The 17,974-nt window shown below is 36.4% G+C and overlaps 1 protein-coding gene across 4 annotated transcripts in view; it reads left to right on the forward strand.

Moving 5' to 3' along the window:
• LOC150094462 (hemocytin-like) overlaps window positions 1-17,974 on the forward strand; it is a 2,636,009-nt gene that overhangs the window by 1,539,679 nt on the left and 1,078,356 nt on the right. For all 4 annotated transcript variants that reach the window (XM_090412206.1, XM_090412207.1, XM_090412208.1 and 1 more), the window contains one exon: window positions 14,167-14,226. In XM_090412206.1, coding sequence (XP_090268332.1) covers window positions 14,167-14,226 — 60 coding nt within the window. The remainder of the gene's footprint in view (window positions 1-14,166; window positions 14,227-17,974) is intronic.

Genomic DNA, 17,974 nt, shown 5'->3' on the forward strand with positions numbered 1-17,974 from the left:
ACACATTCTCGCTATTATGCCATTCAATATCACCGCTCTTCTGCTCAGCTCATCATTATCATACCCAGGCAACATGCACACTATTTTTCCTCTCTCTGTCTTCTTCCGTACAGTCTCAAGCAAAAATCTCATATCTCTCGCTGCCCGACTTACATTACCACTCAAGTCATTCGTTCCTACCATCACAATCATCTCATCCACCCTTTCACCTCTCTTAATTGCCATAGCCACCCTTTCTATTGTTCCTCCTGCCAAACACTCCTCACACATCCTATCTTGAACACCACGGATCATTGAGTCGCCATACATTATACCTCTTACCATTCCCTCGCTCCTATTGTTTCCATTCTCTCCTCTTCTAGCACTCCGATACATCTCTCTCATTCCCTCTCTCCTACTGTTTCCATTTTCTCCACTTCTAGCACTTCCATATCCCTCTCTCATTCTGTCTCTCCTACTACTGTTTCCATCCGCTCGTCTTCTAGCATTCCCATACCTCTCTCTCATTCCATCTCTCCTACCGTTTCCATTCTATCCTCTTCTAGCACCCCCATACCTCTCACTCATACTCCCTAAATTCTCTCTCTCTCTCTCTCTCTCTCTCTCTCTCTCTCTCTCTCTCTCCTACTCTGATTCTGCCTTGCATTTATCTCTTCCATTCTCCTAATCTTATCTTTCATACTTCTGCTCTCATTCACAAGACATTCCACCTCCTCTTTCAACTCATCTATCTCCCTCAGCAGGTCAGTCACTCTTAATCTAAATTCACTCTCCCAAACAAAACCATCTCCTAAACTTCCACAGTCACTCACACCTTCCACACTATCAACTATTATTTTCTCATTCTCTCCTATCATACTACTTGTCTTCCTACATTCATTTCCCGTTTCTGGAGCAACAAAGTCGGATATCGATATATCTAATGTACTTATTTCCTCCAACTGCCTGCATTTTGCACACATACGCTCTCCACTCTCTTTAACAAGCCACATATGTAATTCCCGAGACGCATACATGCCGCAAGTACTGCATGCCACAAAGTCCCTTATGATATTGCTAATAATTGAGTTCTTAAATGGCTGAGGACTTGGCGTTACGCCACTTGCGACTGCTGCTGAATCCACCCTCATTCCTTACTGCCGAGTAGCGTAATCTTTAATAATTATTCAATTAATAAATAAGAGGAAAAAAAAAAGTACAAACATCAGAACATTTAAGTACTAAATATAATGAAATAAAATGAAATATAACTAAATACAGTAACTTAGCTTCGTTTTGTCTTCCACCATTATTATTATTATTATTATTATTATTATTATTGTTCCGGGAAACTCCAAGGAGTCGACAGACTCATTGAGGGAGGCCCTAACATCATGTCAAGAACAACTATTCAACATTCACACAGTATCTATCATACCTTGCTTTGAACTCATTCACGGTCGTAGCACCCACAACAGACTCTGGAAGCTTATTCCACTCATTTACCACTCTCCAAGTAAAGAACCTAGCTCTAACACCCTTGTCAACCACGCTCTTGCCCAGCTTCCATGCATGGCCCCTAGTCCTCCCACCACCAGTCATATTTTCAAAAATATCTTCTGGATCAATCTTATAAAAACCCTTCAGTAATTTGAATGTCTCAATCATATCACCCCTCCTTCGCCTATCATCTAATTTCTGCAACCCACAAATCTTCAACCTATTCTCATAAGGTTCATTCCACAGACCTGCTATCATCTTGGTCACTCGTCTCTGGACCCTCTCCACTTCCTCCCCATCACGAAGAAACCCTGGTGCCCATAGCTGGGCACAAAAGTCCAGATGGGGTCTTATCAAGGCTCGATACAGAGGAACAACAACTTGTTCGTCTCTGCATGTTAAAGTATTTTTCAGAAGCCAAGTGATTTGGTGAGCTGTTTTAGTTACTTTTGCAATGTGCCCCCTAAACTTCAACTCCCTATCCACCAACACTCCCAAATCCCTGGCCTCATCAATCTCCTGGAGTATGGTTCCACCAATGCCATATACTGCTGCTATTCTTTTCACCCCAAAGTGCATAACCTTACACTTTGCCACATTAAATTGACATCCAATTTTCCTAGCCCAGTTCTCCAAACTATCCAAATCATCCTGTAAAATTTTGACATCCTGTGCACTCACAATTGCTCTACCCAACTTTGCATCATCAGCAAACAAGTGAACACTTCCTCTCAGATCCTTTCCAATATCATTGATGAACAAATTGAAAAGCAGTGGTCCAAGAACAGAGCCCTGTGGGACTCCACTAGTCACAAGACGTCTTTTAGACTCCACTCCGGAATAAATCACTCTTTGATATCTCTCCTTCAACCACCCTCTTATCCATCTCACCAACCCTATATCTATACCCATCTGCTCCAGTTTACTGATTAGGGTTCCATGTGGTATCCTATCAAAGGCCTTGGCAAGGTCCAGTAGTATCCTCGACCATTACGCATTCGATTCCGACGGTACCAAAATATATTATATCGCGACAGCAACTAACTTCCAAAAAACAACCACTGAAGTACACTCTTATTCAGAGAAACAATTTAGCACTCAAAAACGTAGAAAAACGGGGAAAAAAGCGGACTATTCACCAATTAAAAATCACTTTCTTCTGCACAGACTTATATCTGTTATGTTCTGCACCGACTTATGATGAACTTATAACTTACTAACTAATATTTCACTAGAATATTGCTCACTAACTGTTAAACTCACTAGAATTTGCTCCCTAACATAGAACTCAATAGAATATTGCTTACTAACTTACATGATTGAAACATATATGCTAGTTAAAGATGAGATAGATAATAGCAAAATAGAATAAAAGACTTAAGAAATTGAGGGGAGCATCACTGGAAGCTGGAAGCTGAGCTAAACAAATACACTCATCAACTTGTATGTGGCAAGTAGTTGCAGTCCAGACAAAATAAGATATTTCTAATTTAATAAAAAATCTAAATAAAATATTTTTTTTTTAACTTCAAGTATTTATAGAAAGAATGACAAACAATGCTGCTCTGATAACTTCTTTGATGAATATAACTTAACACAGTTACCGATGCACAGTGTTCTTACTTGCCATCACTAAACAAAATTGTGCTGTCCCACTCTTTGATGGTGGATAATCACAGATGTGCTGGCACAGATACCCTTTATGGCATCCTGAGAAAGGGGTCTTAGCATGATTTTATTATATGAGGGTGGTCTGAAAAGTTCTCAGCCTCGACCATAGATGGCACCGCTATTGGCAAGATTTTTTTTTTTTTTCTAAGTTGGTACATCTATCATAAGCATCGATCTGAAATTGCAGGTCATTCTATCAAGTAGGTTGTTTTATACAGCTGTCTGAAACAAAAGTATTGTCGGAATCCATGGAAATAGATAAAATTGAGTATTGTGCAGTTATAAATTTCTTTGTAAAAGAAGGTTTAATGGCAAAAGAAATTCAGTCGAAGTTCATAAAAGTTTATGGGCACTCTTCTCCTTCGTTTTCGACAATTAAGAAATGGGCTGCCGAGTTTAAATGTGGCCGTACCAGCCTTGAAGATGATCCACGTGAAGGACTTCCAAAAAGTGTAACAACACCAGAAATCATTGATCAAGTGCATGATTTGGTATTGGATGACTGGCGAATAAAAGTGCATGAAATTGCTGAGACTATAGGCATTTTAAAAGAATGTGTAGGCCATATTTTGCGTGAAGAATTGCAAATCAAAAAGCTTTGCACAAGATGGGTGCCGCTCTTTCTCACAGCAGATCAAAAACTCACTTGCATGAAAATCTCTGAACAGTGCTTGGAGTGTTTTAACAAGAATAAAAAAGAATAAAACTGATTTTGTGTGTCGATTTTTTACAATGGATGAGACTTGGATTCACCATTACACACCAGAATCCAAACAGCAGTTAAAACAATGGACAGAAGCCAGTTGCTCAGTACCCAAGAAGACAAATTGGTTCCATCAGCAGGAGAGGTCATGGCATCGGTGTTTTGGGATGCTAAAGGCATTTTGTTTATTAATTATCTTGAAAAGAGTAAAACAATAACTGGGGAATATCATTCCGATCTTTCAAGTGGACATACGAAAAAATTCGTGAGAAAAGACCCAGTTTGCAGAAGAAAAAAACCATCTTTCATGAGGACAATGCACCTACCCACAAAAGTGTTTTGGCAATGAGATAATTAAGTGATCTGCACTATGAATTGTTAGAACATCCACCCTATTCCCCAGATTTGGCTCCCTCTGACTTCTATCTCTTCCCAAAACTAAAACACTTCCTTGCTGGTTTTCTTCGAATCAAGAGGTGACTGAAGCTGTAGAGGGTATTTTGCAGATCTTACTGAGAACCACTACAGGGATGGGATAATGGCTCTGGAGCATCGGTGGTATAAACGTATTAGTCTTAACGGAGATTATGTTGAAAATTAAAATAATTTTGAAATTATAAATTTATTTTTTCATTATTAGGCAGAGAACTTTTCAGATTACCCACTGAGGGTATGTCAGAAATGGAAACTAGAGAATTACAGCATAGAGAATCTTATGACATATATGAAAGTCCTCAGAAAGACCAGAGGGACTAAACAGATGGCATCAATGGCAGTATCATATTAAAAATGAGAATATTAGGAAAGAACTTGACATCTGTTAGCATTCAGGAATGTGTTAGCAAAGCTAATCTTAGGTGGTTTGACATTAGCTAAACGTGTTCTTTGCCAGGATGGTAAGAAAATGACCCACAGGAAGATCAAGATGTAGGTGGATTGATACAATAGAAAGTGGTTTAGAAGACAAATATACAATCTAATAATATTAGAATGCTGATGGATAACAGGCTGATTTGGATGAAAATTGTTGCTAGGAAGTTAGTAATGATATAACTTTTTATGTAGTACTGTCATAAGATCCTGTACACCTTCCCACTTAGGGTATGTCAGAAATTTGATGACGTTGACATGATGAGAATCTTATCACGTTATCCTGAAAATTTGAACAGAAAGTGCAGTTGAAAAATTATATTTTTTTGCAAATATGAATCACATAAAGGGTCTTCTAGTGACTAAAATTAATCTAATAACTTATATTTAAAAAAAAAAAAAAAAGAATATGTTTATGTTTCTTTCTTATTATTTATAGTTAATAAGAAATCTCTTATTATTTATTTATTTATTATTTATTTTCCAACCAAGGAAATCTTTTACAACCAAGTTACAGCACTAACTGGTGATCATTTCATAAACTCCTACTTCCTCATTTGGACAAATCATTAAAGAATAAAAAAAGAGGGAGTCTTAGGTGAATTATATTTTATTTTGTGTGTGGCACACAATGAAAGAAGAATAATGGAAGCAGCACAAGATGAGTGGTAATAATCAGATGAATGAAAAGTTGTAATTGATTATTATTATTATTATACAATATTTCCTGGAGTTCAGAGATGCAATGTGTGAGACCCACACTAACCTTTATACACACAAAACCTATCATACCTCTCTTTATATTCATTCACTGTCACGGACCCACCACTAATTCTGGTAATCCATTCCAGTCGTTCACCACTCTCAATGCAAAAAATCTAGTCCACACACACTTACACAGTTTCCATGGATGAATTCTCGTTCTCTCACTGTTTGTCATGTATTGAAATTTCCTGTGTCAAGTTTATAAAACTCCTTTAATAGCTTAGGAGTTCCTATCCTGTTTTCTCTTTTCTGCCTGTCAACTAAACTTTGTAACCCACTCAACTTCAACTTCTCCATATAGGGAATATTCCACAGACCTTTTGCCAGTTTGGTCACTTGTTTCTGAATCTTCTCTACCACCTCCTGATCCCCAAGAAACTGTGGTATCCAAAGTTGTGCACAGTAGTCAAGATGCAGCAAAATTATAACCTTATAAGGAGTGATATTAGTCTGTTTTTTGACATCCAAGTAATTCTTACCAACCTAACAGATAAGCTTAGGTGTTGACGGTTATTCATGACTTATTTTTCACAGTATTAACAACACCACACAATTTTATCAAAGAGATGTTTTATTAACTTATATTTACAGTTATTTACAGATATTTATATTTATTTATTATATTATAATTAATTATCATAATTATAATATTATTATTATATATATTATATATATATATATATATATATATATATATATATATATATATATATATATATATAATTATTATTGTAATTATAATTATTATAGATATTTATAGTTATTTATAAATAAACTTATATTTATGATACAGCTCTGACCACAGAACTCAAATATCTGCACCATAAGTTCTTAGCCAATGGCTATAATCCCTACAAAATAGATAAAATACTACATAGGCCCATTACTCTACCCTCTAGTAATTCACAAGAATACTACATGATGATTATCATAATTATAATATTATTATTATATATATTATATATATATATATATATATATATATAATTATTATTATAATTATAATTATTATAGATATTTATAGTTATTTATAAATAAACTTATATTTATGATACAGCTCTGACCACAGAACTCAAATATCTGCACCATAAGTTCTTAGCCAATGGCTATAATCCCTACAAAATAGATAAAATACTACATAGGCCCATTACTCTACCCTCTAGTAATTCACAAGAATACTACATGATGATTTCTATTATCAGAGGTACATCAGAAAAGATAGCCAAAGTATTGATGAAACATGGCCTTTGCACCACTTTCAAACCTCATGTCAAGCTGGCAACTCTGATCCACTCGCCTAAGTATAAACTTCACCCTTTAGCACACCCAGGAGTGTATGAAGTTCCTTGTGACTGTGACTTGGCCTATTATGGGCAAACAGGAAGATCATTTAACATCTGCCTGGAAGAACATGAAAGATACATTTGCTACTATTACTATGGCAAGTCGGTACTGGCAGACCACGCTTTGGACACTCCTTCACACAGGATTAGATGAAAGAAAATGAATGTGCTATTTAGAAGTCGTTATAGATCTGAAAGATTATTTTTTGAGTCAGCAATGGCTTTGAAGAATTCTCCCAACCTTAACAAATATGGTTGCATTAATTTGCCAAAAATTTGGGAGGCTGTTATCCTAAGAGGAACTCTAGCTGGGTTATTTTTTTTTTTGTTAGAGGGCACCAAAAATAGGACTTTAGATCTTTTGTCCTTTGCAATTATATTGTTTCACTCACTCACCATTGTGTGTACAAGTGTGTTGTGCTCTGATGATGCTGAGTTGAAAATTAGCAAAATATAAGTTAATAAAAATTCTTTTGGATAAAATTGTGTGGTATTGTTAATACCACACAATTGTGTGGTATTAACAATACCACCCGGTATTTATGGATTACCAAAAATCCACAAAATGAATATCCCCCTACGCCCCATAGTCGATAGCATAGATAGTCCCACATATAAACTGGCCTGGCATTTAGCCAAGTCACACATCCCTCCCCCCCCTTACTGGCAACTCCTCTACTTTTGTAAAAAATTCAGTCCATTTCAAAACACTGGTTAAAAATCTTATCCTAAAAAATTCAGACACAATGGTTAGTTTTGATGTCACCTCTTTATTTGCCAATGTACCACTTATAGACACTCTTGATTTAATCAAGTCTAAATTTCCCCCTGATATTTTTGAATTATTTAAATTTACCATGAATGCAGGTTACTTTACATGACAAACAGATTAATGGTACTGCTATGGGTTCCCCCCTCTCTCCCCTGTTAGCAGAGTTTTACATGGAACACTTTGAAAACAAAGTATTTACCATAGCTACATGCAAGCCACAAGTGTGGTTATGCTATCTAGATGATATGTTTGCCATCTGACCCCATGGACAAGACACTTTGGATGCGTTTGTCACCTACCTAAACAGCAAACACTCCATAATACACTTCATAGTAGAAAAAGAATCAAATAACCGTTTACCATTTCTTGACACATTAGTCACCCGCCTTTCAGATGGATCACTATCTTTTTCTATTTACAGAAAGCCTACACACACAGGAAGACACCTACATAAACAATCACATTATCATCCAGTCCAGCAGTATAGCATTTTAAAAACACTTACACACAGAGCCAGAGCCATTTGTTCTAATGATACAGCTCTTACCACAGAACTCCAATATCTGCACCATGTGTTCTTAGCCAATGGCTATAATCCCTACAAAATAGATAAAATACTACATAGGCCCATTACTCTGCCCTCTCCTAATTCACAAGAATACAACATGACCATTTCTATTCCCTATATCAGTGGTACATCAGAAAAGATTATTATATTATTATTATTATTATTATTATTATTATTATTATTATTATTATTATTAAACAAGACCTCATGGAGTCAAAGACTCATCTAGGAGGTCCTTTTATCTCACACACATCTCATCATACCAGGTCTTAAACACATTCAAACTCCTTGCAGACACCACACTCTCAGGCAAGGCATTCCAATCATTCACAACTCTGCACGAAAAAAACCTGCCTCTCACTCCCCTACTCACACCCTCTTTATACAGTTTCCAGGGATGACCTCTGGTTCTCCCCTGATCTCCCACTATTCTCTGTAGAACTTCTCCACCATTGATCCCATAACAACCCCTTACCAACTTGTAGGTCTCTATCACATCTCCCCTCTTCCTTCTCTCCACTAGACTCTGCAAATTACATCTTTTCAATCTTTCCTCATACTCGACATTCCAGAGGTCAGAAACTACCTTAGTCAGTTGCCTTTGGACCCTTTCCAACATCTCTTCATCCTTCTGAAAACCAGGTGACCAAATCTGGGCACAATAGTCCATGTGTGGCGTAATCAAAGCCTTATACAATGGAACAAGAATCTCCCTACTTCTACACGTCAGTGTCCTCCTCATCATTCCCAGAAGTCTTTGTGTTGTCTTCACAATTTTGGCAATGTGTCCCCTAAATTTTAGGGGTTAGATGGGGTTTAGGTTTAGATGTGTCCCCTAAATTTTAGATAGCCTAAGTATTGATGAAACATGGCCTTCGCACCTTTCAAACCTCATGTCAAGCTGGCAACTCTGATCCACTCACCTAAGGATAAACTTCACCCTTTAGCATACCCAGGAGTGTATGAAGTGTGACTTGGCCTATTATGGGCAAGTGACTGTGACTGACTTGGCCTATTATGGGCAAACAGGAAGATCAGTTAACATCTGCCTGGAAGAACGTGAAAGATACATTTGCTATTCACACAGTATTAGATGGAGGGAAATGAATGTGCTATTTACAAGTCGTTATTGCAGTGCCACTACCATGATCTCTCGCATCAAGACCGGCCACACAAGACCAATCAAGTTTAGCAATGGCATAAAAGTCTTCCCCACCTACAAAATCTGTAACTTAGAGGAAGCATCACCAATGCATTTGCTAAACTGTATGCATATTTCCAAATGTGAACTCTATAACAACCCAGAAAAGGTGCTGTATAAAATGCATGAACTTGATCTCTATGATTTGGTGTAATAATACCATGGGATAATAATAATAAAAAAATAAAATAAAATATACTATTTTTTCAGTCAGCAATGGCTTTGAAGAATTCTCCCAACCTTAAGAAATATGGTTGCATTAATTTGCCAAAAATTTGGGAGACTGTTATCCTAAGAGGAATTCTAGCTGTTTTTTTGTTAGAGGGCACCAAAAATAGGACTTTAGATCTTTTGTCCATTTCAATTATATTGTTTCACTCACTCACTGTCGGATGTACAAATGTGTTGTGCTCTGATGATGCTGAGTTGAAAATCAGAAATATAAGTTAATAAAACATCTCTTTGATAAACTTGCGTGGTGTTGTTAATACTGTGAAAAACAAGTCATGAATTCTTACCAACTTTTGCAATATGTCTTCTGAACTTCAACTTTCTAACCTCTGTCTCCATAATTTTCCTAAAATCCACTACCATCGATGTGATACTAGGATGTAACTTTTTCAACCTAATATGCATAACCTTACATTTGGAAATATTAAATTGATAATCATTATCTTCCAATTCCAATTTATTTAATTCATCCTGTAGGATATCTACATTACCTTTATCAACTATTGCCCTCCCTAGATTTGCATCATCAGCAAATATCTGAATATACCCCATCCCGTTAAATCTTTCCCTAGATCAATTGATATCTTGAGGGATAACCAACAAAAGACACTAATATAATAAACAAGCATGAATATCACAGATGTTATATAACAGAGGGCATGCAGGGATCGATGGGAGGATTTGATCATCTCATCAGAATATTTCATTATAAATAAGGTGTCAAGTCTCCCTAAAGTTGGTGAGAGTGACCGTGACGTGATAACCTTTGTGGTTGTCAGTTGTGAGGATTTCTGTGTGGAAAGGATTTATGTGGACCTATAAAGCTGGTTAATTTGAGAAGCTAAGGAGACAGCTTGCACCTGTAGCATAGAATAACGAGTTGGGTGGAAATGAGATCAATGCTGCTTGGATACCTTTCAAGAACTGTCTAGTAAAAACAATGTCTAAATGTATTCCAAAGTTAGATAAGGTTAAATAAGGTAGGTGTCAAATGAATGAATGAAGAGAATAAGCATGTAATATAGAGAAAGAAGGCATTATGGAGGCAACTAAGATGAATGATAATAATCAATCCATGAGGTGTACAAAAAACAGGCAAGAAATGTGACTTGGTTGGTAAGAGTAGCAAAAGTGCAGTATGAGCACTTAGCTAATGAATCCTTCTTTCATCATGTAGCCAGCAAAAAAAAAAATAAATAAATAAAATAAAAATAAATAAATAAATAAAAATAATTATGGTAGGATGAAATTGATTGGAGAAAATTACATAATAATAACTGCTGCAGAGGATATAGTGGGGATATTTAATTAACAGTTCATGAAGATCTTTCATCCTTGTGAATCTGACATCATGGAGAGTTTGAGAGCAGTGGATGAGGTGAAGCAGACTGTAAGTGAGCAAGAAGCATATGGAGGATTGAGCGAACTTGAAATTAATAAGACTGTGAGACTTGATGATGTACCATGTATTTTTAAGGAATTTGTTAGTGAGTTGACATCTACCATGGCATATTTGCTTAATTTGAACACAACGATTGCTATGTTTATATGCAAATGTAAGGTATTCGAAACAAGAGAGCTGAGTTTGTTGCATGGTAAGAATGAAGATTGAGTTGAGGAGGGTGATTAAAGATATCAAGAGGTGGGAAAGTTTAGTTAGTGAGAGAAGAACAAGAGTAGATGTAAGAGAAAGGCACCAGAGAGCAAGAGAGAGAGAGAGAGAGAGAGAGAGAAAGATGAGAGAATTGGAAACAAAGGGGAAGAGAGTAAACACAAAAATTTGAGAGAAATTAGAAGAAAGGGATAGAGAAATGAGAGAAAGGAAAGAGAGAGAGATTGGAAGTCATAAGTATCAGGAATTGTGATTCAATGATTCAGGGTGTGCAGATTAGAGTGGCAGAGGAGTGCCTGTCTGGTGGAATGATAGAGAAGTGTGGAAATGGCAGTGAAGATGGGTGTAAGTTGATGAGAGTGGAGATTATCATCTCCACTAAAGGTAGAGGAGATGATAGTGATTGTTGGAAACATGACCTGAGAGATAGCATGAATTGTTTAGCAAGATATTTGAGACTGATGTTATGGATAGTGCATCAGAAATGTATCCAAGGAAAGATAGTGAGCATCTAACCCCACTATAACAATGCAGAGTGGAGGAGAAGATTAGCAATAATGAATGAGATGATAGCAGGAATGTGTAGAAAAGAAGTCTGGAATATGTGGATCCATGCAGTATGCTTGAGGATAGAAGAAAGCTATATGCAAGAGATGGATTACATTTGAATGCAGAAGGATGCAGACATTTGGAGAGAATTTTGTTTTCTGTGGAAGTGAGTGTGTCAAGGTAGGGAAACTAGAATTACACAATTGGAATGTAGCAGAGTTGGCCTCATGTGGGGATAGTGGCCTAAGAAATGAGAGATGCACACTGTATTACAGAGCCAGGTGAAGTAATTAGAGCTATAAGAATACCGTAAGTATGCTGATTTTTCTGTATACAAATGCTAGGAGCATTAGGAATAAAGGTAATGAGTTCGTGGCATTGATTGACTCTTTCTACCCAAAGATTGTTTGTTGGCATCAGTGAAACTTGATTAAATGAGAAGAATGGTCTAACAGTGATAGAAATCAAAGGATATGGCATAGTTTGGCAGGATAGGGACGATAAATGTGGTGGTGAAGTGTTACTCATGATAAGAGATAAATTGTGCACTCTCAGGAAAAAGCATCCTAGTGGAAATAACACTAATGGCTTTGGGAATATATGGTGTTAAATAGATGTTTATAAAACAAGATATTTAGTAGGGTGCTGCTGCACCAGGGAATATAGATAGTGATGAGCAGGAAATGTTTAGGCAAATTAGTTTGGCAAGTGGAAAGTGAGTGATCATTATGGGGAACTTCAACTATAGTGATATGAACTGAGGAGGAGACAGGATACAGTAATAAGAAAACAGAATTTTTGAATTTCTTGAGAAACAGCTGTCTTAGGTAGCATGGGATGGAGGGAACATGAGGATAAAGAGTTTTGGATTTAGTCATAGCCTCAGAGGATCAGATTGTGATTGGGATGTTGTTGGCAAGAGTGACCATGTAGTCCTGACTTGGAGGATAAGAGGCATGTGGAAGCACCAAAACAGAAGAATTTAATTGGAATTATAAGGTAGCAACTATCATAGACTTAGAAACTAGCTTGCAGCAGTACAATGGATGAAAGAATTTGAAGGAAAAGGTTTCATTAATCCATGAGAGATACTTGAGAAAAAAATTTTGACAGCAATATCAGTTTGTATATCTTCAGCAAAGAAGATAAAGCAATTTTGAGTTAAATGGATGAGAAGAGAAATAAAAGAGGAATTGCAGATTAAAGAGAGATTATGGAAGATGCGTGAAGAGAGAGAGAGAGAGAGAGAGGTGGAGGACAGTTGCATGAGGTATATATGGCTGGGGTTAAAAAATTGACTAGTATTGTGAGAAGAGAAAAATGTGACTATGAGAGGAGACTGATGCTATAATACAAGAGAATCTCAAGGTTTTTTTTACTATGTTTTGTTGTGAGTAAGAATAAAAACAATCATAGATGGACTACCTTGCTGGATGGAGATGAGAACTATAGTTGAGCTATTTAATGATCACTTTATTAGACTATTCCATCCTGGTGCTACAGGCTTTATTCCTAGAAGGATAATAACTGGTGAAGTGTTACAAGTGAATGAAGAGGTTGTATTCTGAATACTGAATACACTAAATGTCAATAAGGTAGGGTGACTACATCGAATTTCTGACTTGTTTTAAGGGAATGTGCTATGAAACTGACTGTGCCATTAACTTGGCTGTTTTAATTAACTTGGCTGTTTAATGAAAGTCTTAGAGAGCAGAAGTAAGGTAGGACAGTGCTATCGCAATAAGGGAATGCAATGGGAAAGATTCCTGCTAGTATAGGTGGTAGAATGGAGGTATCAAACTCTAGGCTTGTTTGTATTTTTTCTGTAGCTCTTAAGATTTTGGAGAAATTGGTTTGAACTCCTATACAGAATTGCGACAGTAATATTATTTATGCAGGCCAGCATGGATTTGTTAAAAGGCTGGTTATCTTTTACAATAGAGTAACAAGAGCAGTGGATGAGGGTAAAGCATACATTGTCATATTTTATTGGATTTTTTTTTTTTTGATCTTTGGAGCAAGGGCAAAGAACCATTCCTGAAAGTTACAAAAGGAAGTGATGAGTAAAAGAGTAAGAAATAAGTTTTTTACATGGAGAGTGGGTAGTATGAACATGGAATGCATTGCCTGAGAGGCTGGGTGAAAGTGCACATAGTGGATGGATTTAAGGAGTGATATGGCATATTTTCTATTGACCAGTGTTTTTCCCTTCCATGATGAGCCTTATCACTCCATAGAGATCAATAAAATAATAATAATTATCATTATCTTTTGTTCTTATATTTAATTTGTAATTATTTTGCAAGAGAAGATTAGTTTCCCTTTTTTTGCATAGCTACAAAAAAATGCTCTATATGTTTCTGTGGGACTCATTTTCTTTCAATTCTGTTATCTATTTTCAGCTGTTCAAGAAGCAACAGAATTAGTAATGGAAACGACTGTTGGAACAGTTATATTTACTGGTAAGTCAAATAGAATAAAATTACATTGGTAAAGAATTTACACCTTTGAAATCTTTTGAAAATTAGAAATCTTGAAATACTATTCACATCATATATCATCAATTGTGCACATAAACAGGTAATAATCAGAATGGAGGAAATCATCATTTAACTGCAGTATAAAATCTATTGTTATCAGAGATATAACGATGTCTTGATTATATGATTTTCATATAACCAAAACCTCACTTAGCATGTCATCTGCCTCCTGAAATATCACTAGCACTATTTAACATACATTCAGTAGACTGTTATCCTATGTGAACCAGATAGCATACTGATTTTTCGAAGTTCATCTTCTTAATTCAGAGAAAGCTTCAGAGGATTCAGGTGCTTCCTGAAGTTTTTGGACTATTCATATGAGGTTTACTTTAACTCACTTAAAATGTATTCATTGTCCAATGATTTTTCTAATCCTTCTAGCAACCAATTTCATTAACTTACCACTATCAGGAGGAAACCTTGTGACTTTTTTTTTTTATTTATTCACCACTATTTAAACTTCACTGTTGCATAATTAATCATCCTCTTACTCACTTTAAGAATTATCATCATCATCATATCAAATGCACTGGAGTCTTCTGACTCATGATGGAGGACCAATTAACTAACAACATATTTATCCTATTAAACTTTAAACTTCTTAATACCCCCCCCCCCAGCATTTTTAGAACATTCTTTAATGCATTACATTCACCCACAACTCTCTTGCAAAAAATACTGGTATCCCTCTTCACTCCTTTACACAACTTCTAAAGATGGATCTAGTTCTTTTCCTTTCGCCTTTCACTCTTTTTTAAAGCTCATGCTGTGTTCAACTGATAAAATCCTCTCAGTAACTTAAACGATTGTATGAACCTTTCCCCTCCTATCAACTAAACTTTGCAATTTATATTCCATCAACCTCTTCCCATTACCAACATTCCAGCATGCCTTGGTCACTCATCTCTGGATCTTCTCAAATATTTTGACACCACAGTGAAAATTAGATTTCCAAATCTGAGTGTAATTGCCAATATATAATCTATCCAGTGCTTTATACATTGGCATAACTACCTCCTTATTCCTCTTTGTCAATATTCTTCTTATCATAGCAGTAATGTAATGAGCCTTTATAATACTTGTATTGTGTCTTCTAAACTTCATTGACAAATTTATAAACTTGGTTTTAATCCTTTTTCCCATAGCAAACAAGCAGGTAAGTCAAGTTTGCACCTGAAGTATTTTAAGGTCTGAGGCAACTCGCAGTAAAGGTGGAGTAAGCTCTGATCATGTTCCTTAGTATCTCCATAATGCAAAGCACATCTCCTTGTGGACCTGTATGATGCTATGCATTAAGGGAAGGGCCACCACGCAGACTGGTTTCGACCTTTATTGAGGTGAAAAAGTAAAAGGTTGCTCATCATAGACCTAGAGTAGTTAGTACAGGGGTGCAGGAGAGACTGATAGTATTAGGAGAAAAAAAAGACAGATTGATAGCACGAGAGAGAGAGAGAGAGAAAAGGCCTCAGCTCTTTTATATCATATAGCCGAAGACTATCAGTTTTCGTTTATCACCAATCTCATATAAATGAACAACCAAAAAATCAACTTAAACTAAACACAAAGATGACTGATACCCAGGTGGTTAGTCCCATCTGGGTTAACTGCCTCGAGTTGGCCTTCTCTTCCTGGGATTGCTCTCTCATCCCTGTCATCCCTGCAATTGACTATAAGACTACATTGAATTAAGAGGATGAAACTATTTAAAAAACCTCTCATAGCAAGAATAGACAGAATTTTGTATTTCTTTCTAAATACAAAAAACGCCTAAATGACCAATAAAATTTCTACAATGCAATATTATAAAGCTTTTGTATGTCATCATATTGCTGGTTTCCAAATCCATGTTTGTTTGTTTTTACTTTCCATAAATGGTATTTGAATTCATTAATTATAAAAATCAAAATTCTCTTCCCATTGCTGACAGGTAGTGGGTATTGTAAAAATATGACCTGTTCTGTAGTAAATAGTACCATGCCCAGCACTTTACATAATCTGTTCCAAATATGCAGAGCAAGAGGGCAGCTGTAGAATGCATTCTACTGTTTCCAATTGGTAACAGATGTCACAGATTGGATCTCCGATGTTAAAGTACCTCCATTTGATGGCATTGATTGGAAGGCGACCATATGCAATTCTCCAAGCAAGATCTTTGCTGTTAGGGTACCCTTGGAACTTCATCAAGTTGTGAAACAAAATATTGTTGTCATTACCCAACTGTGGAACTTTGCAGCGAAAGAGATTAAAGATTTCTTATATCAAATTTTACTTTTTTTAATGGAAAGAATGTCAATTCAGGACTGTTTTAACAGTCTTAGAATTCAGCATAGAGTGTTGTAGTATTCAGGAACAATTTCAGCTTTTGGACATTTATATTCATTAACTTCAAACAGGGGAAGATAAAAGAAGGTCTGCACATGTGTTATTAGTTTGGAATATTTAAAAAATCTTTGAAGCTGTATGGCTTAAATAGAAGAATTTTAAGACTGGAAGTTCAAATCCTCCATGCTTCATTGATAGTTGAGGAAATTCCTTTATAACTTCTTGGTATCGGCTAGACCAAAAAAATTATTATTATTATTATTCAGGCCTCCAAGGAGTCAAAAGACTCATCGAGGGAGGTCCTTCCTAAGACATAAAGTCTGTCAAGACTCACTGAGGGGAGGTCCCCCCCCCTGAGAAACACAAAGTCTATCATACCACTCTTTAAACTCACTGACCGTTCTCGCTCCCACCACTCCATCAGGCAATGCATTCCACGGCTCAACCACCCTCCACACAAAGAAACCACTCCTTACCCTCTTGCTCACAGTTTCCTTTCGTAACTTCCAGGGATGGCCTCTTGTCATCACTCCTTCCCGCTGATCAACCAAGCGAAAGAACTCCCCAGTGTCAACCCTGTAACCACCTCTCAACAGTTTAAAAGTCTCAATCATATCACCTCTCCTTCTTCTATCCACCAAACTCTGCAGTCCACATTCTCTCAGCCGATCCTCATAACTATCCTTGTACAGTCCTGAAACCATCTTTGTCATCCGTCTTTGTATCCTTTCCACAGTTAATTTATCCCCTTCAAATCCTGGGGACCAAATCTGAGAACAATAGTCCAAGTGTGGTCTGATCAGAGACTTATACAACGGAATGATAACCCTCTTATCTCTGCAGGTCAGTGTCCTTCTCATAATAGCAGCAATCCTCTGTGTTACCTTCACCACCTTTGCAATATGTCCCCTAAACTTCAGGTTTCTATCAATCATCAAATTGAACAGGTTTATTGTGTAATTACTTTTCTTCAGATTCTGTGATCTCTGTAATATTTATTATGTACAACTGAGCATGAAACATTATGATATTGAGTACTATGGCTTTAGAAGAAAAGGAGAGCTGTCCTATTTTCCAGTCTTCTAATAATTCCAAGTTCTTGTATATAAGTTCTTGGACCGGTAATATTGGGTAAGTGGAGAAGGGAATTCCAAGAATTCCAAGTATAATAAGGGGTTCTCTCTTAGGGTTAGTCCAAAAGGAATGCCTCCAAGATCCCACTTTCCATAAACTTTTAATTTTGTCTTGTATGCATTAATAATTAATCTGCTGCTTTTGTTGAATTTTTCCAAAATACCAAAAAAAATATATATGGAATCATTATTCTTCAAAGTTCCGACTACAT

This window comes from Typopeltis vanoorti, chromosome 22 (genome assembly GCF_054136105.1).
Source record: "Typopeltis vanoorti isolate ZY-2024b chromosome 22, IOZ_Tvanoo_1.0, whole genome shotgun sequence".
In the NCBI taxonomy this organism is placed as follows: domain Eukaryota; kingdom Metazoa; phylum Arthropoda; class Arachnida; order Uropygi; family Thelyphonidae; genus Typopeltis; species Typopeltis vanoorti.